The sequence below is a fragment of the Oratosquilla oratoria genome, chromosome 3, assembly GCF_046742065.1.
Source record: "Oratosquilla oratoria isolate Oo_2021 chromosome 3, ASM4674206v1, whole genome shotgun sequence".
In the NCBI taxonomy this organism is placed as follows: domain Eukaryota; kingdom Metazoa; phylum Arthropoda; class Malacostraca; order Stomatopoda; family Squillidae; genus Oratosquilla; species Oratosquilla oratoria.
Window position 1 is genome coordinate 51,577,194 of NC_134779.1, and position 25,472 is coordinate 51,602,665.

At 43.4% G+C, this 25,472-nt stretch overlaps 1 protein-coding gene across 9 annotated transcripts in view; it reads left to right on the top strand.

Moving 5' to 3' along the window:
• The window catches only part of LOC143022391 (TLE family member 5-like), a 178,636-nt gene that overhangs the window by 72,045 nt on the left and 81,119 nt on the right, over positions 1 to 25,472 (top strand). For 7 of the 9 annotated variants that reach the window (XM_076180563.1, XM_076180615.1, XM_076180555.1 and 4 more), the window contains exons 6-8: positions 2,593 to 2,655; positions 6,278 to 6,352; positions 22,769 to 22,798. In XM_076180563.1, coding sequence (XP_076036678.1) covers positions 2,593 to 2,655; positions 6,278 to 6,352; positions 22,769 to 22,798 — 168 coding nt within the window. The remainder of the gene's footprint in view (positions 1 to 2,592; positions 2,656 to 6,277; positions 6,353 to 22,768; positions 22,799 to 25,472) is intronic. The other 2 variants (XM_076180597.1, XM_076180625.1) reach the window with 2 other exon arrangements.

The window sequence follows — 25,472 nt, forward strand, 5'->3', positions numbered from 1 at the left end:
GAGGTTTGAGCTTCTCTTGAAAGTACTCTCAAATGACCTGATAGGTCAATGGAGCTGAAGGGTACAACAATAGGAAGTCCCAGGACTGCTCAGACAGACAGTCTAGGGAATGACAACAACAACAATAGGAAATTTTTCCTATCCCACTTTGAATAATAATAAGCAGCCTAACCATTTACACAACCTTAAATTACACACACAAGAATATTATGTATGTAATAAAAAAAATGAATACTAACACAAAATAAAAGACAGCAAGAGAATTAACTGGCAACTCAATATGCGCAATGCACATGTCCAGCCAGCCTGCTGGTGATGGAAACTGTTACCTGTCTACAATCAAATGCAAAACAAAAATTGGAGTACGTCGCAGCATATTGACATATGGTAACTGTGTTACAAGTTGTAATAAAGTTGGTTGCATTACATCAAAGAAAAAAAGTAAAATACTAAGAAAAGAAGTATAACCAAAAAATACAACTTGGGAATTTACACCCATAACTAGAGCTACTATGACCTGAGGGCAGGGCACAGAAAACACCTGCTGCATACAATCTGACAATGTTGATCTTCTGGGTGTGACACTGGTAAACACAGCTGACAGATAAGGTGGGGGTTTAAAACTACATGCTGGTAGACAACTAATGATCAACACAAGAAAGAAAAAAAAAGGTAAAAACATGGATATTGGGTACTTGACAGTAGGTAGAGATGTCAGTAATCATGCTACCAGGCAGACAGGTAGACACATAGGCAGCCAGTTCACCAGGTGCAGAAAGAGGGGGTGGAAGAGCTGGGTGGGTGGTGGAGTGGTTTAGATGGGGCATGTTTTCATTGGAAGTTGTATAAAGCAAAATAGGAGTGGGATTGACATGGGAATGTGATGTACCGACAGCAGGTGATTGTGTAGGTAGCTTTGATGGGATCGGAGTTTGTTGGGAATGAAGATATGTTGAGCTATTATATTGTTTGCATTAGGGAGAATGGATTATAACAAGACAGGTTCACCACATCAGCACCTGGTCCACCAATCAGCAGAATCAAATAATCTGGCATAATACAGAAAAAATTCTGTGGTGTGCATCATTGTATTGAAGTGGTTAATCAAGATATCATTATCTTATGGATGACATGGAGATAAATCAAAAGCATGGTGACAGCCAGTCTGAAAGAATAACCTCTGGCATAGAGAAGGGATAGATGAAGAGCAAAAATGTAAGGGGCTACCTTGCCAGTCTTGCAGATACATACACACGCATACCAATGGCTTGTTCCCCCTTACAAGGGAGGTAGCCAAATGTATACGAATATGGAATGATATTTTAACTGCTCTTGGGATATGGTCCATGGATCTAATCTAGCCAAGTTGAATAATGAAGATCACCAAGGCATCTAAATTATATCTGCACAACAGGACTTGAATATGTCAAGTTATAAGAATAGAGAACTAAAGTTGTCAAGAAATGGAACCAGGACATCATGAACAAAATTTTAAGTGTAAGGATGAGAGAAAGCCTTTAGAAAAGACAAGGAAGGTAGGAATAAAGTTAGGGACTAAGGTTATTTAGGCTGCAATAACAAGTGAAAGCTTTGTGCCATGAAATGGACTGTGCAATGTTATTGTGCATCTATGAGAATCATTCCCATGGTTGCGTTGCCCATTATCTATCTGGGTTATCTAAAACAGTGCTTCTCAAACTGATAATGCAAAAGAAAGTCTGTAATAGTGGATTTTTTTTATTGTTTATTTTCATAGAGTTCAGGATTTAGAAGCCATACACATATGTTATTCATTTTGGAAAAAGTACCATTCATGATGACATACATGATAATGTTATTAATCTATAGTATTGTATTAAAAGCAATACAGAGATACACTGACAATATACAATATGTGTCAATGTTAGAACTAGTCTAATTTGACTCCATAATGTATAGGGAATAGTGTAGTATGAATATGCATACATACATGTATATGTGGATGTATATAAATATACTGTATGTAGGCATATGTATAAATGCATATGTATATTTTGCCATACTAAATGGAAAAGGATAAAAAGCTTTACTAGATTCAAAGATATAAATGGATGAACCAGACAACTCGCATTAGATGTCACACTCAGTCACTATTTGCTTGTTACTATATCTCTATTTCTCAAATTATTTCATCTAGTAAATTTTCAGTAATAGTCATCCAGACCTCCCAAAACACACGAGTGGGCAAGTCGGCACAAAAAGGATTAAAATTTCAAAGTTTCCTTTCAAACTGTATTTTTTAAACTTCCTTTGAAACCTTGCAAGAAGTCATTTGACACCGTGGCATTGCTTCAGAGATTTTTTCCTTGGGTTGTTTATATTTGGGCGGGGTGGCATTTTTCATTTGGAAGGCCTTGGTCCTTTTTTTTTTTTTTTTTTTTTTTCTCTCTCTCTCTCTCTCTTTCTCTCTGGTAAGTATAGTAGTTATATGGGAAAGGTAAGGAAGTCATGTGACTAAGTATGGAAGGGTCATAATTGAAAATGGCTTGTTTTTCTGTAGCTTGTTGAGTTATCAAAACATTTCTAACTCATATTTTTCTCTTCCTTTTACAGACGGAGATAGTTAAGAGATTGACAGCGATATTAGCGCAGATTCTTCCATTCCTTTCACAAGATGTAAGTATTACCTTAAGCTCCTCTTTGTGTCTTGTTGGCAGTTTTTTTGTTTTGTTATCCAATGTTACTGAATGTTCTAATCCATGGGTTCAGCAGCATGGATATTAGCAAACTTGCTCCTGATAGGAAAGAAAATAAGATAAAAAAACAAAAACATGTTTGTGTATGAAAAACTGATTCTCACTGTTTTTGATGATAGGAAATAAAAGAAGATAAAAAAGACATATTTGTGTGTGAAAAACTGATTCTCACTGCTTTGGATGCGCTAGCATCACATGTGTGGGCCCCTACGCAGCTCCTACTCAAGAGGAGCAATCCATAACATAATTAAATCAGCCCCTACTGAGGACGAGCAATCTATAACATAATTAAATCTTGTTGGGGGGCTTTTCTCTGTTCAGTTAGGCCCAGATGTCTCAAAAGGGCATGTTGGAGTCCTTATGTTATTGGTCAGCAAATTGTATACAGAAATGAACTTAGCCAATCATGTACATCCTAAGATGAAAAATACAGCCCTAAAGGAAGGTGCCTGGTAGTACTGAGGTTTCCTGCTCTGATCATCAGGTCCAGGCAAGTAGCTCACATTCTGAAATTCCTACAAAACAATACACACAAAAGATTTAGACACTATATTTGCATGGAGCCAAGAATGGGAAATTAATTTCAGTACCAAAATATGGGAGTAAACAAACATGTGCCAAAGATAAGTGAAAGGAAGAAGCAGAAACGGGACTAGTTTAACTAAAGGTGTGAGATTGCAAAAAAGGCCAGAGATGTGGCTTGGAAAAAATGGTGGAAGAGAAGAAGCAATGAAACAAAAGAAGCTTACAAAAATTTGTAGGAAGTAAGAAAGCAATTTTAAAAGAAGTGTAATAGATGCAAAGATAGACTGAAACTGTTTTACAGGTTTATAAATGGATAATTGAGACACGGAGAAATAATCACTAAGTGGGTGGTGAGGTCTTTGAGGTGGCCTTGGCTCAGGCAAAAGTAGTGAATGAAAGTTTCCAATCAATCTTTTTAAAAGAGAGCAATTTTTGGAGGAAAGTGATGGAAGCATAAATTCAGATTTACCAGGTAGTAATGTAGAAGTGAGGGAAGTGCTCAATCTTTCGAGATCATTGGATATGACAAAAGATCCAGGATCTGACAGGATCTCAAACTGGATATTTAAAGAATGTAGGGAACAATTAGTGGACAATAATCACAGGTCTTAATATACGTTGAAAGAAAGCATTGTGCCGCTTGATTGGAAAAGGGCAAATGTGGTACCCATTCACAAAGGTAGAAGGAGACACAACTAAATTATTGGCCAGTATTACTGACCAGCACAATAGTGAAATTATGTGAAAGGATTGTGAAAGACTGATGGACCAAATATCCTGAAAAGGTGAACATTCTGACAGTCACTTTGACTTCAGGTCTGGAAGGTCGTTTGTATTGAACCTTTCAAGATTTTTCTCCAAAATTGATTGATGTGCTGTAAATGAGTGGTGGGTGGACTGTGTGTACCTCGACTTAGAGAAAGCTTTTAACAAAGCCCCCCACAGATGTCTTATGTGAAAATTGGAGCATGTTGGAAGGCTGAGGGGCAAACTACTCAAATGGATCAAAGATTTTTTGAAGGAAGGATACAATAGGACAGTAATAAAGGATAAGATGTCGAGATGGAGAGTAGTAACAAGTGGAGTTCCACAGGAATCAGTGCTTGGATCAACAGTATTTTCTGTCTGCTTCATTGACACAATGGAAGGTACTACCTATGCCAACATTTTTGTAGATGATGCAAAAATCATGAGAAGATTGAAAAACGAGGACTGTAAACTATTGCCAGAAGATCAAGACACTATTTTTGCTTGAAGCCAAGAGTGGGAAATGAATTTCACTATAAAATGGGTAATAGCTGCGAAAGACCATTTTGAAATTATTCCTTGGAAAGAGCATAATGAAAGCAAAAGAGGAGAAAGATTTGAGAGTGTTAATAAAAGACAACCTGTCACTTGACAGACATGTCAGCAGGATTGTAGGAGAGAGGCTCTCACAAATTTCTCGGGGAAGAATTTTTGGGCTATTACCTGTATTGTATTGGTATGGGGCTGTTTGACACTGACTGAAAGTAATAGGAGAGGAGCAGTTGTTGGTTATGAGCTCTCCATGTGTGGAAAGGTGTAAGAAATGTAGTTGGAAGATGAAGGAGGTAGATTGTGAGCCCAGTCCAGAAACAGTCCAAACCCTGCCGGAAGGTGAAAGGCTTGGCAGTTCCGCCATCTCCATCATGCTGGACCATCAGGAGCAGTTAACTGCTAATGGTCTCCCTCAAAATTGACTTGCTATTAACAGATATCAATGAACAAATGATGAAATAGAAAATTCCTTTATTTAATCATTAAATGTGATTGATGAAATTACTCTTTGCTCATCAAGTAATCCTTGGGTTACTGAAATTTCCCTCAAGGTTAGGAAAAGATGAAATAGACTGCAAAAGTTGTGTGCAGTTGGTATTCCAGGGACTTAAGTAACATTCCAACAAACCAAAATCACATGATATTCTTTCAGGATTGGAGATAAAATGATGATCACTTTTATGATAACTACCCCTCCTTTAATCTCTCCTGTAGCAACACCATGATTTTTGCAATATTGTCCTTAAAACGAGAGAAGCGTTGGGAATAGCCGACGAAAAACTAAATTATGGAATGTTGCCACTTGTCTTGGTATCCTGTCTACCACCCTACATGCATATTTCATCTCCATGGCACCCCCGTGGTACCAAAATGGTTAATATTACCCCATATTGAGGTAAGGTACTTGGTGGCACTTTTTCTTGTGGTCTAGCCATAGCCCTTCAACCTCGTGGCGAAGGGGTGGCTGGTTCGATGTCCTCCTCACGTACCAGCGAAACCTCTTTCTTATACTGAGAATCGCCAGGGAATGAAATTTATTCAACCCTGTGTCCCCGTCTGCAGCTCGGTATGATTTACCCTTTGTGTACCAGGTAGCATTAATATTCATATGTTATCAGTTTGGGTTGAAGGTGCAAAACACGCGTAGAATGCCAATGGTGGTAGTTTCAGATGGTATGGTGCGATTCCATAAGTACTAGTGATTGTGCAGTTGAATCAATGTTGCCAATAACTTAGGTGTTGGTTGTGTAAGTGGTTGTGATTGTGTTGCAATTAGCTCTCATTGTCGAGGGGAGCGATGCAGCTTTGATGTTGGGCCGTTGGCTGATTGGCTGAACGGATTGATTAATAGACGGATGGAGGGATAGTTATGTATTGCGTGATTGATTCACCAATGAATTGGTCACAAAGTCTCGCTCACACTCGGGCGTATACAACATTCAATCTAACTTCCCGCTAAAATAACTTCCCGCCAAAAACAAAACATTATCGGCCATCATTTTACGCTCCTAAACCGATACAAAAATAATCATTCAACCTGTCACATATAAAAATAATCATTCAACCTGTCACACATAAAAATGTATATCCAGTTTTCATTCATGTCAGACCAAAGAACATAAATACATTCTTTTATCATTCAAACTTAACCGTTTGTAGACTCATTCGCCTTTTATTTAAAATAACGTCTAATATGCGTTTTCTTTCTCCCCCAACAGCATCAACAGCAGGTAGCGGCTGCGATTGACCGGGCTAAGCAGGTGACCATGACGGAACTCAACGCCATTATCGGGGTAAGCACGTCGACACCTATGAAACAGATAGGGACTTTGGGAAGATAAAAGGTTTCTGGATAGGTGGAAGAAAACTGCGTAGGACTAGAGGGTAGGGGAAGGGACTTGGTAAAGTAAGGACGAATAGAGTCTAGGATATCTGATAAGCGAAGATGAGGGTAAACAAGTGAAGGACCTGAAGAATGTAGTTAGAAGAGGTAAGTCGTAATTAATTCAGAGACGACTCGTCAGAAGACCAGTTTATGACGTCACTGGAAGACTTGATAGATTAGGTGTGATGTGACGTCGCGTAGGACAACTTGGAATCGGGAGGTGGGTGGCCATTAGCTGGGTTAAATTTAGTGGGTATAACAGAGTGTAGTGGGTCGGCAGGGAAGAAGCAGGATGTAAAGGGTCTTACACCATCCCTCGTATTACTCTCGGTTTTTTTTTTTTCTCTGCAAAAATAACTTGGAATGCTCTCACCTCCCCCCCCCTCCCTCACCGAGCCATGATGTAGGCGAATGCGCTAGATCACGTGTAATGATCTAGTTGCAAATGTACTTATACATACCCGAGTGTGGACCATTGAACCTGATTGACTATTATTCAATTGAGACCGCACTGCATGCTTGGTCGGTGTATATTCAGTCGAGTAGGGACAGAAATAGCTGACGTTGTCGAGAATAAGCGAGATAGCAAGACAACTGTTGCCTCTTTGATGTTGGGGGCGCAAATAAGGAGATATTTTCTCCCGAATAAGGCAGGTTAACGTTCACAACTTCATTATTATCTCGCGGTGATTTATCACTGTTCTCGGCTGCCAAGATCGTAAGCTTAATTCAACCCGACTTACCATGATCTTTAATCAATACAATAACCCGTGATGTAGAGAGGGAGAACAGCACCAGATGCTGACTTAAGAGCTTCACGCCCCTTGTGAACTTAACAAGCTCAAACTGACCACTCATATCCGGTAACTGAACCACCCAGTGTCTGGTATCCGTATCTAATGTCCGGAGTGTTATCTTCTATCCACGGCCTGTGGGTTTAGGTTATCCTTACCAGACTCTCTCGTTACGATAGGCAGAGACGGGTAGGCCCCCCACTTACCAGCGGTATCGTTTTACTATATTCGATATTGAGGGTAGGGATCGCCGGAACGTCACTCTCCGTTTTCTAATAATATCCCCTTTGTGTTTAAAATCTGCTTTTGATGTGCAATGTTCTTTAGATTAACTCGCGGCGTCTTATTTTTTCTTTATCACTTTCGTGACCTTTCTGTGTTCGATTCATGGTCCGTTGTGCTCCATGTATATAGTCTAATATTGCTCTTACTCTATTTTTTTTTTTTTTTTTTGTCCTCCTTTTTGTCATCCATCTCAACTCTACGCTAACATTTTATCCTCTCCCACCCTTCTCCTTCCCTCCTCCTTCTCTTCCCCTCCTTCTCTTCCCCTCCTTCTCCTCCCCTCCTCCTCCTCCCCTCCTCCTTTTCCTCCTCCTGTCCCGCCTCCTCCTCCTTCTCCTCCATCTCCTCCTTCTTCAACTCTTGCTCCTTCTTCTCCCCTCCTCCTTCTCTTCATCCTTCTCCACGCCCTCCTGACCTTCCCTCTGCTCCCCCTCCCTTCCCCTCTCCTACCCTTCTCCCCCTCCGCTCTCCTCTCCTCACTCTTTCCTTCTTCCTCCCCTCCTTCTCTTTACTCCCCCTCCCACTCTCTTCCCCTCCTCTCCCTCCTCCCACTACTCCTCTCCCTCCTCCCACTACTCCTCTCCAGCACCTTTCTCCTCTTCTTCCTACCAAACTTACTACTCCGGCCTCCCCACATCTCCTCCTCCTCCTCCTCCTCCTCCCAACGCCACTACTTTGCCCCTGCAGGGGGAACAAGTGCAGCTTTCCTTCTGGTCGTAAAGGCGGCGGTGAGGGAACCACTTGGGGCTTCATCCCTTCCTCCTTGTCTCTCAGCTCCTTTGTACTCGTATTTCTTCCTCCCCGTCAGTCCAGAACTCCCCCCCCCCAACCCCGCCTCCCCCCCCTCTTCCTCCCACTTGGCTATCGAGCAGTCACTCTCTCTCCTCTCCTCTCCTGTCCTCTTCTCTCTCGATTCTTGCCATATTCTTCTTCCCACTTCTTTCATTCGGGATTCTTTTCGGCAGTTTCCCCCCCTCCCCCTCCCCCACCATTATTTCTTTCTCACATGTTCCCATTACGACCCTTTTTTCGCGATTTTTTTTTCGCGATTTTTTCCCAACCTTTGTTCGCTCTACACGCCCATTGATTTTGTCCGCCAACCGTCGTGCCCCCCCTCCTCCTCCTCCTCCTCCTCCTCCTACTCCTCCTCCTCCTCCTCCTCCTCCTCCTCCTACCTCTCGCCCTTCACATCCTCCTTCTCGTCCTCTACCTCCTCGTCGACCCCCACCTCGTGCACCTCCTCGCCCCCCTCCTCCTCCTTCTCTCTCCTCCTCCTCTCCCTCCTGCACCTCCTCCTACCTCCTGCTCCTCCTCCTCTTCCTCCCTCTTCTCCTCCTCTCCTTCCTCCTCTTCCTCCCTCTTCTCCTCCTCCTCGTCTCCCTCCTCCTGAAGGTGGCACTTTTTCTCTCCAGCTTGGAGAAAAGGGTGCCAGGACTTCTCATCCTTTCGGCGCTGTTCCCCCCTGCCCATGCATTACTAAAGGTTGTTTTTTCCACATACGTATGCCACTTCACACATTTTTCTCTTATACGAATTTCCCCTTCTTTTTTTTTCATTCTCTTTCCTTCATAGATTTGCTCACTTGGTCCTTATTCTTCACCTTTCTTTTCATATTTATCTTCCTGTTAGTCCTGTGGGATTGAAGGATTCTTCCCACAGCTTGATAAAGTCGAAGGATGTTTTTAGTCAACATAGATGAGTTGTGTATGTTTAAGACAGATTGGACATTTTAGACGCCCTGCCAAGGGATTCGAACCCTGACCTGACCCTGACTTCGTGATTATGTACGCACAGGTCAGGGTTCGAATCCCTTAGCAGAGCGTCTAAAAATGTTTAATAGATTTATGAGAGGGTGACACACGCAAACAAATTAATCGAGGTAGAATTTGACCCCTTTCCTGCTGGAAGATTCTGTCGCCTCCTGTGTGTGATCCGTTGGTGGTTCGAACATTCCCGTTTGTATTGGATGGTTCTTTGGCCACAAGGGAGATGGTATACTTGTGTAGTACCCCGCCAAACCCCCCAAAAATTACCCCGCCTTTCATATTTTTATTCACGGAAATCACTAAAAGAAAACCAAAGATGTTTTTCAAACGAAGTTCTGTTTTTTTATGTGCAAATCCTACTATATTCAAGAAGAAAAAGTCAGTTCTTACGACGAAAAACTGAAATGGTCAGATGTTAAACTAGTAATTATGTTTGGTATTATATTTTTATTCTGGCTGTCAGGCTGGTTATTGAAATTGTGTACCGTGGAGGTGGGTGGGGGGATGGGGGGGGGGAATGTGTGGCGAAGATCAACCTTCTTGTTGTCAGAGGCTCGACGAAGATGCAGAAGATGCCAAGAAACCCAGGATTCTTCGCCGAATTGCGGAACAACACACCATTCTCTATCACGAGGAGGTGCGGCCCCGAGGGGCCGTTACCTGGTCTCTAAAACAGGCTCAGAAACTCACTGTATTCGCCCTAACACTTTCCAAACTATTTTCCTCTTCTTTAATCCTGTTTTTTCACATAAGAAGATCATTGGAACAAAAACTGTAGACCAAAAAGAGTGCAAACTATTGGAACAGTTCCCAACATAAACATGATAATATCGAGTAACCATCCCAGTAGATAATCTTCTCATAAAAAGCAAATTGGCAATCCTATATTGAAGCTATGGAGATCAACTTGGAGACCTTCAGCAGACTAATTCTTTTTCATAGATATAGCAATGGATGAAATTGTAGCAACCATCGTGAAGGCAAACAGGAGACATATTCCTCGAGGCTACAGGATAAAATACATTCCGAAATATACGCAAGAGATGACGACGCTCAAGAAAGAGAGAAATGAATTAGAAATATAGTATTTCCTAACAGAACAAGAAAAAGAACTACAGCAGACGAACAGAAACGTCACAAAATTAATAAAACAGGTTGCAAGAGATGGGAAACAGGTTACAGCAAATTGTGAACAGCAGGAAAAAAAATCACAATTAAATCCTTTTCCCACCCAAGAAGCAGTTGAAGCAACCCAAGGTCCCTTCACCCCATCCATCCATCTATCTCAATTTTGGTCGTCCTTTCAAGTTTACTCCATCCACCTCTGCTTTCCACACTTCTTTTCCTTCTTCACTCATTCTTTTCATGTGTTTAAACTATCCCAGTATTCGTTCATCAGCCCTGTCTACTAGAACGCTCTCCACCCATGATCTACTCATCACCCCATTTGCCATTATCCATCCTGTCAACCCTCCACCATACTTCTCATGTACTTCATCTCAAACTCATTTAGATTTCTCCTTTCTGTTTCTCGTAGATTCCAAGTCTTTGCCCCCGTATAGTGTATTAATTTTCCCTTGTCATTATCAAGTTCGAACTCTTGCGTGTTTCTTGCCTCCATCAGTTTGCCAATGTGCTCCTTTTCTCTCCTTCATACCCGTGCCTATTCCAATTTTCCACCTCCCCGATCGCACTCCCACCTCCTCAATAACCCAAATCTTAGATCTCATCTCCTCCTTTCCTGTTTCACCCATTTGCACACCGAACCCAAATCTTGTTACCCATCTGCCCTCGTACCCCAATTACAGAAAACCTATTTTCCAATCTGTAGCCGTTGCTCATTCTCGGATTCTCTTTCTGCCCCTCCCTACCTACCACGTCCTCTCTGAATTCCTTGTTCCTGTTCTCCTTCGTTCTCTTGTTGTTCTTTCGTCCCCTTCCGGTATCATTTTCTAACCTGCTGAATCGTAAAGTCCCAACCTTTACGCGTACTCATACGTACAAACAGTGTAGATAAAATGAGATATGAAGACGGGAGACCACGAGCATAGCTCCCCTTCCCGTAAAATACAACTAGGTAAATACACAGGCACGCGCTCATGCACACACACGCACACACACACACACACACACACACACACACACACACACACACACACACACACACACCTACAAACCCAAGTACTCACACACTGCGAAGCCCCTACAATTCCGAGCCCTTCTCAGGTCTTTAAAGCTTCATTAACGCTGCAGTTTGTTACTATCTCCCTTGAGCAAGGATATGACATGTATTTGTGTGTGTGTGTGCGTGTGTATACACGTCTTTGATGCTCTATATTCTGTAGGAAATGCTTGCCTCCCTTTCAGTCGCAGCCAGACTCTAACCATCCCTATATCTATCTGCGCAAACGAGTAATATCTAGGTATCTCATAATGCCGTAGTTCCTTTCGCCTTTACCTTTCATCTCCATTGTCCCTTGTCCGTAATTATTGTCTCTTTCATCACCGTTTTTTCATTCGTTTTACTGTTCTGTACATTAGCGTTTATTCATTTTTCCAATACTTTTTTTTTCTCTTCTTCCAGTGTACACTGACGTCGTTTTGTTTCCATTATCTCTTGCTATCTTCGTGTCCACCTTTCATTACTCTGATGCTCGCCCCCGCTTTTGTTCGTTGATTTTATCGCACTGCTAACCCTCTTTGTTTTGCTTTGCTGCTGCTGCTGCTGCTGTTGTTATTCATATCCTCGTTTCTGTTCTTATAACCAGATGTCCCGTCCGCTGGACTTTCCTGCCCATACTCCCTTACCCTCTCCCTCTCTTGCGCGAATGACCTCTGCTTCTTCTTCTTTATCATCATTTCCCCTCTCTTTCCTTCTCTCTCTCTCTCTCTCTCTTCCTTTCCTCTCTCGTCTCCTTGCCTCGTTCCTCCTCCTCCCTCTCCTCCTCCTCCTCCTCCTCCCCTCCTCCTCCTCCTCCTCCTTTTTCCTGTAATTTTTTCTGCTCTCCAGTACCCTATTTTCATCTCTTCCCACTTTCCTCCCTTCTTGACTTCTCTTCCCTCCTCTCTTTTTTCCCCGCTCCTTCCACTCCTCTCCTCTCCCTCCTCTTCCTCTCCTTCCTCCTCCTCCTCTTCTCTCATCCCCTACCTCTACCTCCTCCCTTCCCTTCTCTTTTCCTCCCCTCTTCTCCCCTTCCCTCTCCTTTCCTCCCCTCTTCTCCCCTTCCCTCTCCTTTCCTCCCCTCTTCTCCCCTCGTTTCTGCTTTCCTCCTCTCTTCTCCCCTTCCCTCTCCTTTCCTCCCCTCTTCTCCCCTTTCCCCCTCCCGTTTTCTCCCCTCCCCTCTCCTTTCTTCCCCTCTTCTCCCCTTCCCCCTCCCGTCTTCTCCCCTCCCCCTCGCCTCTTCTCCCCTCCCTCCGTTTTTGCTTGTCCCTTTGCCTTTATTATTATCACTCAATTTCCGCACATTCCGTGATGCCGTGTTTCCTTTTCCACCTCCCCTTTCCTTCGATTCAGCTTGATTTCCTTTGTGATCTTTCTTTTCTGGAACGTGTGTTCCTTCCTTCGTTCCTTTCTTTCTCTCCTGCGCGTTGCTACCACCGTCGTCTCCAGGGATCTCTTCCACCATCCCAGACCTATTCACTGCCACCTTTGGTACTGTCATATTGATTCCACAATCAGCAGTACTCATATCCCTTCCACCATAATCATTCCACCCTATCCCTGCACTTCCCTCCAGCACCACAAACCTATTTTACTCTTCTTTACCACTCACGAATTTCCTTCCATCTATCATCCGTGTTATATATTCCATCGCACATGCATTCCATTGTCCTACGTGCCTTGCTCTTCCATTCTTCCAACGCTCCCCCTTGCGTCGACTCTTTCTCTTGTTTTCCATTCTTTCCCTACTACAGTCTTCTTTCTTTCGCGTCTCATAGAACCTCGTTCGCCCCCCTCCCCCTCCCCCTCCTCGGAGACCCTTTCCAGCTCATGCCAGGGCTATCCACGTTTCCAGGGAAGGTACTCTGATGACGTCAGCCGACAAGAAAACTCGAGGGAACACGAATATTTTGGGAGATTGGGCGGCTGAGTTGAGGGAGGGACAGGGGAGGGGAAGGGAAAGGGGAAGAAGGAAGAGGAGGAGGACGAGGACGAGGAGGAGGAGGGGAGGATATTCTGGGTAGTGGATGCTCGTCGGATACGTAGCATACAAAGGTAACGAGTATATGGAAGAGATGGATTAAATTAGGAACATTTTACACTACATTGATTTTTTTTTTTTCTTTTTTTTTTCGGGAATAATCCTGCTGGCACGGTCGTTGTGGAAAGACCCCCTCCCCTTCCCCCTAAAATAGTTGTTACCAGCTCCGTTCCCAGCGATGTCCTATCCATCCTTCGCTCTTTTCTTCTTCCTATCATCCCTCTCTCTATCCTGTTTTCATTTTGGGAGGTTGTGGTCTTCCTTCCCCCCATATATATATATATATACAGCGACATCAATCATACAATCCATGACCGTCGCGCAGAGGATTCGAACCACCGCCTATAGACCCAAGAGAGTCCACAGCACCCGCCTTTAACCACTCGTCTGTATGATATATATATATATATATATATATATATATATATATATATATTAAACATGTTTCCAACACCCCAATCGTCCTGATTACCCCACCCCCTTCTCCAAGATTCCTCCCCCCACGTAACTTCTGGTATTACCACAGAACCGACAAATATTTTCCGTGTTCCACATACCGCCTTGTCTATTCTCACTTGTCGTGTTGTCTTCTTTTTTCTTTTCCTCTCCAGCTGTTCTTATTTTCCTCCATTCCCCCCCTCCCCCTACCCCTCCCCCCTACCCCGATCTCCTGCCGGGCTCTACACTCCGAAGTCAGTAGCGTCACCCCAAATGTATTCCTCCAACTATGTTTTTGCTTCCTTTATTCACGTCACCTCCCTCTTTTCCCCTCGTCTCCCCTTCAGCATGTCAGTCTTCGTCTGTTCCCTCTCCTTCCCCTTTTCTCCCTAACTCCCTCTTTGCTTCCCTCCCCCTTCCCCCTTCTCCCTCTCTCCTCTCCCCTCCATTCTCTTCTCTTCCCTTGCCATCCCTTCCCTTTCTTCCCCTTTCTTTCCCATCCCTGCCCTTTCTTCCCCCTTTCCTTGCTCCTCCTTCCCTTCCTTCTCCTTCCTTTGTTCCTCCTCCCCTTCCTTCTCCCTCCTTCCTTTATCTGATCTCACTTTCCCCCTTCCGTTTCCTCCCCTTTCTTCCCCTTCCATACATTTCACATCTCTTCCTATTTCTTTCCTTCTCTCCCCGTTACCTCCCTTTACTTCCCTTCCCTTTTCTTTCCCTCCCTTCCTTATCCTTCTCATTCCTTTCCTATCCTTTCCTTCACTCTTCCCTTCCCCCTTTCCTTCTCTTCTTTCTTTCCCTTCTCTTTCTTTTTCCTTCTCTTTTCCTTTCTTCCCTTTCCTCCTCCTCTTCTCTCCCCTTCCTTCTTTCGTCTTTTCCATTCCTCACTCTTCCCTTTCCTCCTCCTCTTCTCTCCCCTTCCTTCTTTCGTCTTTTCCATTCCTCACTCTTCCCTTCCCTCCTTTCCTCTTTCTTCCCTCCTCCCCCGTCCCCTCCTCCTTTCTTCCTCCATCTCATTTGGTCTCATCATCGTCCTTGGCCCAGTTTCCTTATTTTTCTCTCCTTCAACTCTCCATCTTTCTATTCTCCATTCTCACTCTTCTCCCTTCCCTGTCTCTTATCCTTCCTCTCCTCTTCCTCCTCCTCCTCCTCCTCCACGCCCCCTTTTCTTCTTGTTGTTACTCTCCTCTTCTACGTCTTTTTTTCACTTCCCCTCCGCTGTCCAACCACATCCCAAGACTCTTATCCTTCCTCTCCTCTCCTATCCAACTTCAGCTCCTCCTCCTCCTCCTCCTCCTCCTCCTCTTTCTTCTCTTCCTCCACGCCCCCTTTCCTTCTCATTGTTACTCTCCACTTCCACGTCCTTTTTCCACTTCCCCTCCACCTCCCAACCACATTCTCAGACTCTTTCTCTTCCTCTCCTCTTCTGTTGATCGGAGGTTCTTCGTGACTGCAGTTCTCGGTTCTTCGTGACTGCAGTTATTCATCTGGCATCGTGCTCACAGGAGGAGGAAGACTTGAGGGCAGGAAATGGGTGGAGGGCCTGGCTGCGGTGCTAGAGAGGCGACTCCTCTTCAGGAGGAACGGGAACTGCCGAGGGGAAAGTGTGTGGAGACAGGCCGGCCGGCGCGGTATATCGATTGCTGCCGTAAAAGATGCCTTCCTGTTGCATTTCGTCGGAATGGAGTTGGATCGGTGATTTCTTACATTGGTATTCTTAAAAAAAAAATCTTTTCCTTATATGAATCTTTCCTTATATAAATCTTATATAAATCCTTGGAAGGGAAAGAATTTTTTTTTAAGAATACCACCGTTAGCCTCTTCACGCATGTCACCATTTAATCTTGTTCAGCCGAAGGAAACCAACATTTCGATTAAACTCGTCTCAGTGACGTCATATCGCCCGTTTTTTCATCCAAAAATTGCTCAATTGAAAATTATTACAACAGGGCAGGACTCGCAGTAATAAGCAAATTTAGATTTAAGAAGGAAATAGAAGAGAATTGGTTTACTAATAGGGTGGCTAACGAATGGAATAGACTTAGCAACCAAGTAGTGAACGCTGACACTCGATTGTTTTTAGAAACGGTTAGACAGCTTTATGGATGGGGATGACAGGTGGTAATAGACATGGAACTGCCTAGTGTAGGCCTTATGGTCTCTTGCAGTCTCCTTCATTCTTATGTTCTTATGCACAGCTGAGGGTAATGTGGAAATATGCGAGAGCACTCAACAGCATCATTTTGTCCAGTGGGAAAATGATCAAGGATGCAATGCTGTTGCGTGTTCTCGCATATTTCCACATTACCCAAAATGTATCCCCACAGCTGTGCATAAGAACATAATGAAGGAGACTGCAAGAGACCATAAGGCCTACACTAGGCAGTTCCATGTCTATTACCACCTGTCATCCCCATCCATAAAGTTGTCTAATCGTTTCTTAAAACAGCTGATAGTTTCAGAGCTCACTACAGGTTACTAAGTCTATTCCATTCGTTGACCACCCTATTAGTAAACCAATTCTTGCCTATTTCCTTCCTAAATATAAATTTGTCCAATTTCAATCCATTACTGCGAGTCCTGCCTGTTGTCTTAATATGATGACCTTGTTTGCGTCCCCCGTGTTGATCACACGAATGTGCTTTATGCTACACCAGAAAAAACAATGTTCATAGAAACACAACTCGTTTACGATTTGACAGCCTTGCTCTAGATACGCTACCTTTCGGTACGCATGATTGGCTTGGATTGAATTGCGTGTAGCGCCAAGTCACTGCCACCTCGGCCCATCACCCATTGTAGTGTTACCAGGTCTCCACGACAAAAGAAACAAAATTCGTGAAGTCGTGACCATGAACACAATCTGCCATGCGAAGAGCGAATAACGATATCTGTTTTTGCGTCTCGTTTCCTCGTAAACCCTAACGATACCCTTGTGTTAGGTAGAACCAAGTCTGCGAAGGTAGCTGAAAGTCTTAACCTAGAATGATAACCCTCTATTTTGCTAACGTGGAAGGTTAACCGGGGAGAATTTTACCCAAATTAAAAAAAATATAAACCAAAATACGTATGAACAAAAAACATTTATTTGGAAAATACACAGTGAAAATACAACTCTTCACCTCTCACCCACCCAATCAAGTCAAGCTGAACACTGAAGCTACTGGGCGTGTCGAGCCGGAGCCATGCTGCCCAGCTTACGAGTTACAAAACCAACTCGAAAACACCGGGAGAATTCCACCCTGGTAACCTCTTAGAGTATGAGGATCCTGCCGTGAGCTGAACGATGTTGTGTAGTGGCACCAGGTACAAAACATGCAAAGGTACCATCAAAGCGAAATGGTTTAAAGATCAACTATAGGGTGTTCTTTTGTCATTTGCCGCAGTATGCTCACGTACTTTGTGTGTGTTTGTGTGTGCGTGTGTATGTGATTCAGCATGGTCTTGGATCACGTGTTGGACTCGTGATCGACTCTTATTAACCTCCCGGACGAGAGCTCAGAGCTCATATGACCTATCTATGGGTACTGTGGCCTTACACGCACTTGTACACACCCAACTCCCCGCAACGATACTTAAATTATTTCAGCCCTGTGTGTGTGTGTGTGTGTGTGTGTGTGTGTGTGTGTGTGTTTACCTAGTTGTACTATACGGGAAGGGAGCTATGCTCGTAGTGACCCGTCTTTTGTACCTTTCAACATCTAGTTTGTTCTTAAGTTCTTGTATGGCTTTTGCACACTCTGTTCCCTCGTCCAGTTCGTTCCAGACATCCACCACTCTGCGTGCGGGTGTGAGCAATTATAATGACCTTAGGCGGCTATTACTTTCCCTGATGAGGTTTCTATAATTCGTATGTAGTCCGAGCTCGCGGGAGTGTGATTGTGGATCACGTGTTGAACGTTTGATCAACAGCTATAACCTTGGGACGAGAACTTCGAAGTCATATGTAAAGTGTGTGTGTGTTTATATGCATGTGTATTTATGTTTTGTATGTGTACGTGCGTGTGTGTTTATGTGAGAGAGCGAGAGTCCTCACGGTCTTGGATCACGTGTTGGACTCATGATCGACAGCTATTACCGTCCCCGATGAGAGTTCAGCGCTCATATATGCCCCAATCCATGGGTAATGGAGTGATCACACACGCACACACACACACACACACACACACACACACACACACACACACACAACTCCTTGTCCACCAGAGTTGGAGTGGCGGCACGCAGTGCAGAGATGCATAGTTTTTTTTTTCATCCTTGGGCGGGACTCGAACTCGGATCTCTGAATTAGCGGTCGGGGACGGCACCACTGCGCCGTGGAGCAGTGTGTGTGCGTGCGCCGCTGGTGGTTCGTGTCAGGGGTGGGAGTGAAAGGGAGTGAGTGGCGTCGACAGCCACGAAATTGATGGATAGAGGAGAGGGAGAGAGGCGAGGGTGGAGTGAGACTCGGTACTGAACGAAGAAGACAAAGAGGATGTCCGACTAGACGGTCGGAGTGGAGGTGATTTGTAGCGGCCGCGAGATTGGCCCGGGTGATCAGATCCAATTAACGAGTAAATAAGTGAGATGATCACTGGATGAAGTGAATGGCGTGATTGGGACCTACGACGACAATCGCTATAAGAAGTGAGGAACGACTCTTGGGTGTATGAAGAGCAATAGACGAAGAGGAGGGGATGATCAATGCGCAGTACATACGACAAGGCGGAAAGGTGAAAGGAGAAGGCTAAAATCAGATTATATTTAAGAGAGTGCACGAGACAAAAAGAGAATGAATGTGGGAATTCGAGGATAGAGCGGGAAGGAAAAAAAAGGACATTAGATAAATTGCAACATTTAAGTTTACAGCTTTAAGACCTACAGCGTTCTCCTTTAACATCTGTCCTTTTATGGAAGAATAAAACTCAAGTGATATGTATAATAATACTTTGGGTTTTTATTACCAATATGTATTATTATTGTTGTTGCGTCTAGAGCACCAGGACATCGTCCCACCTATTGATGGGGTGTCTTTGCAACACTCCCAAATCTTTCTCGTCCTTTGCGTTTGCAGTGTTTTCACTTCCCAGGGAATATTTTAAAGATGTCTTTTGCAAGCCCATTTCCAGTGCTTTGCAGTTTTAGGTATTGAAATTAATTTTCCGCTCTCATCTCCATGTGAAAATAGTGTTTATATATATATATATATATATATATATATATATATATATATATATATATATATATATATTTGCAATAGCTTACAGTCCTTATTTGTCACCTTTCGCATTGTTTTTCCATCAGTTGTTAACATGCTGGCACAGTTTGTTGTAGCTTGCATCATGTCTTTAGCATAGTTAAGAAACATTATTGGAACTCTGCCAGGTACTACTCTCCATCCTGACGTTTTATCCTTTACTACTGTCCTCTTGTATCTTCCCTTCAGAAAATCTTTCTTCCATTCAAGTAGTTTGGTTCTTAGTTAACCAGTATGATCCAGTGTCCACATAAGTCGATTGTGAGGTACCTTATCAAAAGCCTTATCTAGGTCGAGATACACTAAGTCCACCCATCCCTCTCTCTCTCTTGAAGCACATCAGTCACTCTCAAGTAAAAGCTTAAGAGGTTTGACGCATATGATCTTTCAGATCTGAAGCCAAATCTGTCTGCCAAACTGTTTATCCCATCAAGACATTTAGTCCATTGATCTCTCACAAACCTTTTACATAATTTCAATATTGAGTTGGTCAGTGATTTCGGTCTATAATTTAGTGGTGTCTCTTTACTTCACCTTGTTGATTGGTACTACATCAGCCCTGTTCCAATCATGTGGCACTATGCCTTCTTTTGATTAAATGTGCACTAAAAGTGTGAATCTTGTTCACCAGTTGTTCCCTATGTTCTTTAAATATCCAGTTTGAAATACCTCTATGTCCTGAATCTTTTATCTCGTCCAATGATCCCAGAAGATTGAGAACGCCCCTCATATCTATATTTTTATCATCTAAACCTGAATTCTTGCCCTCACTTTCCGGAAAAAGAAAAAGAAAAAGAAAAAACAAATAAATAAAATTATCTCTTTTGTGAAGAGCGATTGGAAGCTTTTATTCATTATATCTTCAAAAACGTCACCACCCCCTGTTAGCATTGGTGATTACTTCTCCGTATCTCAGATTACCATGGATAAACCTGTAAAACAGTTTTGGTTCATCTCTACATTTATCTAGAACACCTCTTTCAAAACTACTTTCCTCCTGTGGATTCTTGTATAGTCATTTCTAGCCTTTTCTGTAAGTTTCTTTTGTTTTATTGTTCCATCTCTTCCTCCAGTTCTTATAGCCATGTCCTTTGGATTTTTCTGCTGTCTCACACCTTTTGTTGAACCAATCCTGTTTCTTCTTTTTTAGCACATGTTTGTTCACTCCCAGGTTGTAAATGTCATGAAAGAACTCCAATTTCTTCTTTGTTCCATTGGTATTCATGAATTCCACTGAGCCTGTTTCTTTAAAGAATTTCTTCAAACCTATGTAGTCTGCCTTTCCAAAATCGAGTCTCCCTTGCCTATGTGATTCATCTCTTGGCTCTACTCCCTCATCATCTGCCCTGCATTCTCTAATAAGCGCAGGGCAAAATTTTTAACAAATTTATCTTTTAAACAAATTTTAGGGGAGGAAGCTCATGTGAAGAATGTTGTAAAGTTTTTGAAAGACATCGGTTTATTTTATGAAATTTAAGATTGTGTATGTGAGTGCTTGTGAGTGTATGTTGTTGTGATGTGTTTTTGTGAATGTTTATTGTTTTTACTGTTTTACTTGAATTTTTATCTATATGAGATAAATATGCGCTGAATGGCCTACCGGCTCCAGCGCTTGGCCTTCGAGCCAAAAAAAAATTCATAAATCAAATCTACTCCCTCATCCACTACTATTATCTCTCTCACTACTCTCTGTTGGTTGTCAGGCCGGAGAGCCCTTCACCGCTTTCACTATGGCACTCCAGATGGTTCTATCCTCTGCCAATTCCTTCCAGTCCTCTCTTGGTGCCACCCTCTCCACGTCCTTCTTCACTCCATCCATCCATCTGTACCTGGGTCTCCCTACTGGTCATCTGCCCTCTACTCCTTCCATCACCTTCCTTGGTAGTCTGTCTGCCTCCATTCGTACATTAGCTGAAATTCATTTGTTACAATGGTCACTCGTATGGGACAAAGGTAGTTGAAGGAGCTGATAATGTCTGGCCCTGTGGTGAGTGTAGCACATCCAACTTGGGAACGTCATCTCTTACCTAAGTGACTTCCTTAAGCCAGGTGCTCACAGACCTCATGCAGATCTGCGTCAACAGATGGCGGTGTTGAATGCTGAGCTAGGTGTTCACACTGGTGTCCACATTGGTGTCCACACTGAGTGGATGGCATGAGGAAAGAATGCCAACCTCACAGGTGCATTTCTTATCTATATCGTTGGATAGCTCTTATCGTTCCGAGTAAATGGAACCCGATAGATATATACCGTAACGTCAGTATCGATTTTATTTTATTTTATTAGTATATATATATATATATATATATATATAAATCCTGTTGCTGTCTCTAGTAAATCAAGGAGACAATAAATCACGTGATGATGAGACTGAGTTGTATTATAGGGGTCTAACGGGTCTAACGGTTCGTCGAACGCGGTTCGACAGACACGTGTTTAAAGTGATGTGTGAACGGGGTATTTGGTTGTCGAACACGTTGGTTAAACCCCAAATACCCCGTTCACACATCACTTTAAACACGTGTCTGTCGAACCGCGTTCGACGAACCGTTAGCCCGTGGAAATCCCTTCTTAACCCTTTGTGATATAAACACAGTTGGACCAATCGTTAAGTCACACCTTCACATGACCTGAGCCATCACGACCCTTTGGGTGTTCGTGTGCTGCTCGTCGAGGGCTCTGTGGCTCTACCTTGTTCGTGTCTTTGTACTAAAACTTGACAAGCAGGACTTTATTGCGTTCACGCATTGCTCTAAGGCAGCGTTTCTCAACCTTTTTACCCTTGCGTAGCCTTTAAAATAATTTGCACGTCTCAAAGAACCACTACTCAAAAAAAGAAAAAAAAAATCTTTCTCATTTTATTTTCATCGTAAAATTGGTTGGATTCTATGATGTCTGTATTACATTTTTACAATAACCAAGGATATGTCGTGCGTGTTTAATTATATTACGTATATGAAGTTAAATAAAAAAGATCAAAAGTGCTTTAACTTATCTCACTTGTTCTCGCGGAACCCTTAGGGACCTTTTGCGGAACCTAATTAGGGTTCCTGGGAACCCTGGTTGAGAAACGCTGCTCTAAGGTGTTCATACGAGTCACCCAATATATGCCTGCAGAGATATGCATAATTATTTGTTGGAGAATATACGAGCATCGTTCCACATTTAAGCTGGGCCAGGTTCATATGTCCGTTACTATTTTATGTTTTACGTCTCGTGAAGTATTTAGGGATCGGGAGGGGACCCAAGTCCTGCAGTTGTCTAGCCCACCAGATTAGAAAGTACTGTCTAGGTATGTAGCGAATTAGAAGCTTACTTTACTTTAATTTGAGACACAAATGAGATCGGGTAGGGGAGGAGGAGGAGGAGGAAGAGGGGAATTGATATGATGTTATTCCATTTATCCTTATGATGTAGGCCATGTTAAATGTTATACTGTAGGTGATGATATGATATTGGTGATGTGATATATTATTAACAAATATTGAGTAGGATTTGTATGATAAATTAGTGATGCACCGAGGGCGTAATTATGCCCCCGAGCATCGCCATTTCACGGTGTGTGCGGAGCCGTCGGTCATCAGGTGTTGTTTGTTCCTTTGCAGCAGCAGAGATCCGAGATTCCCCGCCTCTTGGTTAGTACCCAGTTTTGTCATACGCGTCCCTGTTACACGCCACACGCGTCCCTGTTACACGCCACACGCCCCCCTGTTACACGCTACACGCCCCCTATTACACGCCACACACCTCTGTTACACGCCACACGCCCCCCTGTTACACGCCATACTCCTCTCTATTACACGCCTCTCTGTTACACGCCACACGCCCCCCTGTTACACGCCTCTCTGTTACACGCCACACACCTCTGTTACAAACCACACGCCCCCTGTTACACACCACACGCCCCCCTGTTACACGCCACACACCTCTCTGTTACACGCCACACGCCCCCCTGTTACACGCCACACGCCCCCTCTACCTCGACGCTACAATTCTCTGTTTAATCCAGACACATGTTGCATGCCCGCTGTTACAGACGCTGGTACAGACGTAACTTGACTCGCGTTATAATTCCACGCTACATTTAGCCTGGATACACGCTACACGCCCAATCTCTCAGTTATACACACAAATTCCTTTCATCGGTACCTCTGTATCCTGTACCTCTGTATCCTGTACACTCTGTATCCTGGACTCATGTGTATTCATTACACGACCTTAACACACGTACACGACCTTAACACGCGTACAGGACCTTAACACACGTACACGACCTTAACACACGTACACGACCTTAACACACGTACACGACCTTAACACACGTACACGACCTTAACACACGTACACGACCTTAACACACGTACACGACCTTAACACACGTACACGACCTTAACACACGTACACGACCTTAACACACGTACACGACCTTAACACAGGTACAGTACAGCCCCGTTCAGGGCACATTTGTTTTTGTCCTACAGCGCTTGACTATACACCGCCTCATCATTTTACACATTCATCCAACGGTTCGTTTCGCCTGTGGGTAAAACTAGACTACAGTGTACACGTAATACACCATCTGCAGCTGGTTTTAGGGCCCAGCAACAACATGCATTCCCCCGCCCCCCCACAGGCTGCATCTATTAGTTACCCGTACGCTGTACTTTACATTTGTTTACATATTATGATCATTCCAGTGCACCAAAGGTTTGGTCGTTTATTCTTAATTGATAAACGTGTTGTGTTGTTACAAGCGGTATCGCATGGTTACTTTTTGACTGGTATTTTTAACGTGTAAAAACAGTACACATTATGCTTACACGCACACACATACACACACACACACACACACACACACACACACACACACACACGCACGCAAACACACACACATGCACACACACACACACACACACGCATATATATATATATATATATATATATATATATATATATATATATATAATGTGTGTATATGTGTGTGTGTGTGCGCATATATACATATATTATGACTGTATCATAGATATATTCATGTGAAACCTGGAGAAGAAAGACTGATAGTAACGCCAACACTTTATGGTCATTAATGTACATTATGCTCTTATTATGTGCCGTTCACACGGTGATGAATCAATTCTCTATTTTCATTCATTCTATGTTTGTATCGTAAATTGTTATTGAATGCGGGATTGTTGATATTATTTAACTTGTGTGTGCATGAATATGAAACAATAGTGTTGAAAGGCCTCGAACAGTCATGGGATAACAAAATGTGTGTGCACGCACGCGTACACACACACACACACACACACACACACACACACACATATCCACGCACACGAACGCATCCACCAACACACACACACACACACACACACACACATATCCACGCACACGAACGCATCCACCAACACACACACACACACACACACACACACACACACACACACACACACACACATCCACACACACGAACACATCCACGCACGCACTCACGCACACGCACGCATACACACGCACGCACACACATATTGTTTTCAATTATTTGAATATACTATTAGGGCCTGTATTATTACTCCGTTGCCATGGTGACATACATTATAGGCTTTGTTACGGCTAAGACTGTATGCACCAGAAGAATTCACACCATTATATTTCCATAATCACTGGAATAAATTTTTTTAGTATCTTCTTTTCAGAGAAGTAAAGTTACAAAGCAACTCCATTTTCACCCGATAGTTCGCAGTTGACGATGGTGATAAATACATGAGCATTTTGTAATTGCCCACAATTCAGGAGCCTTGACAGGTGCCGTTGACAACCTCCCAAAGTTAAGGAAGCACAGGTGTTGCAACCTACTGTATGCGTATCCCGATACAGAGCAGAAGTTGACAGGAGAATGCAATTGCGAATCGTAACTGCGCAAATGTGTTTCCAATCAAACGTCTACACCCTGGCGGGATTGCAGCCATACTCGGCGATGTAGCTTTCAACTAAAGCTTCGATGTCGCGCGATGACAGTCATAACCCCAGTGAGTGTTTTCGATGCCACAATGTATTGCGCTCACGGTCGAGCCATCACGAACCTGTACGTACGTACGCTGACAAATGTCTGTCCACACACACACACACACACACACACACACACACACACACACACACACACACGCTGCGGGTTGTTACTCCAACTCGCGGGCGAGGAGTTGGGTGTATGTGTGTGCATAAGGTCACAACAGCATTACCCATAGATCGGTCATACACGAGCTCTGAGCTCTCCTACGGGATGGAACTAGCTCTCGATCACGAGTT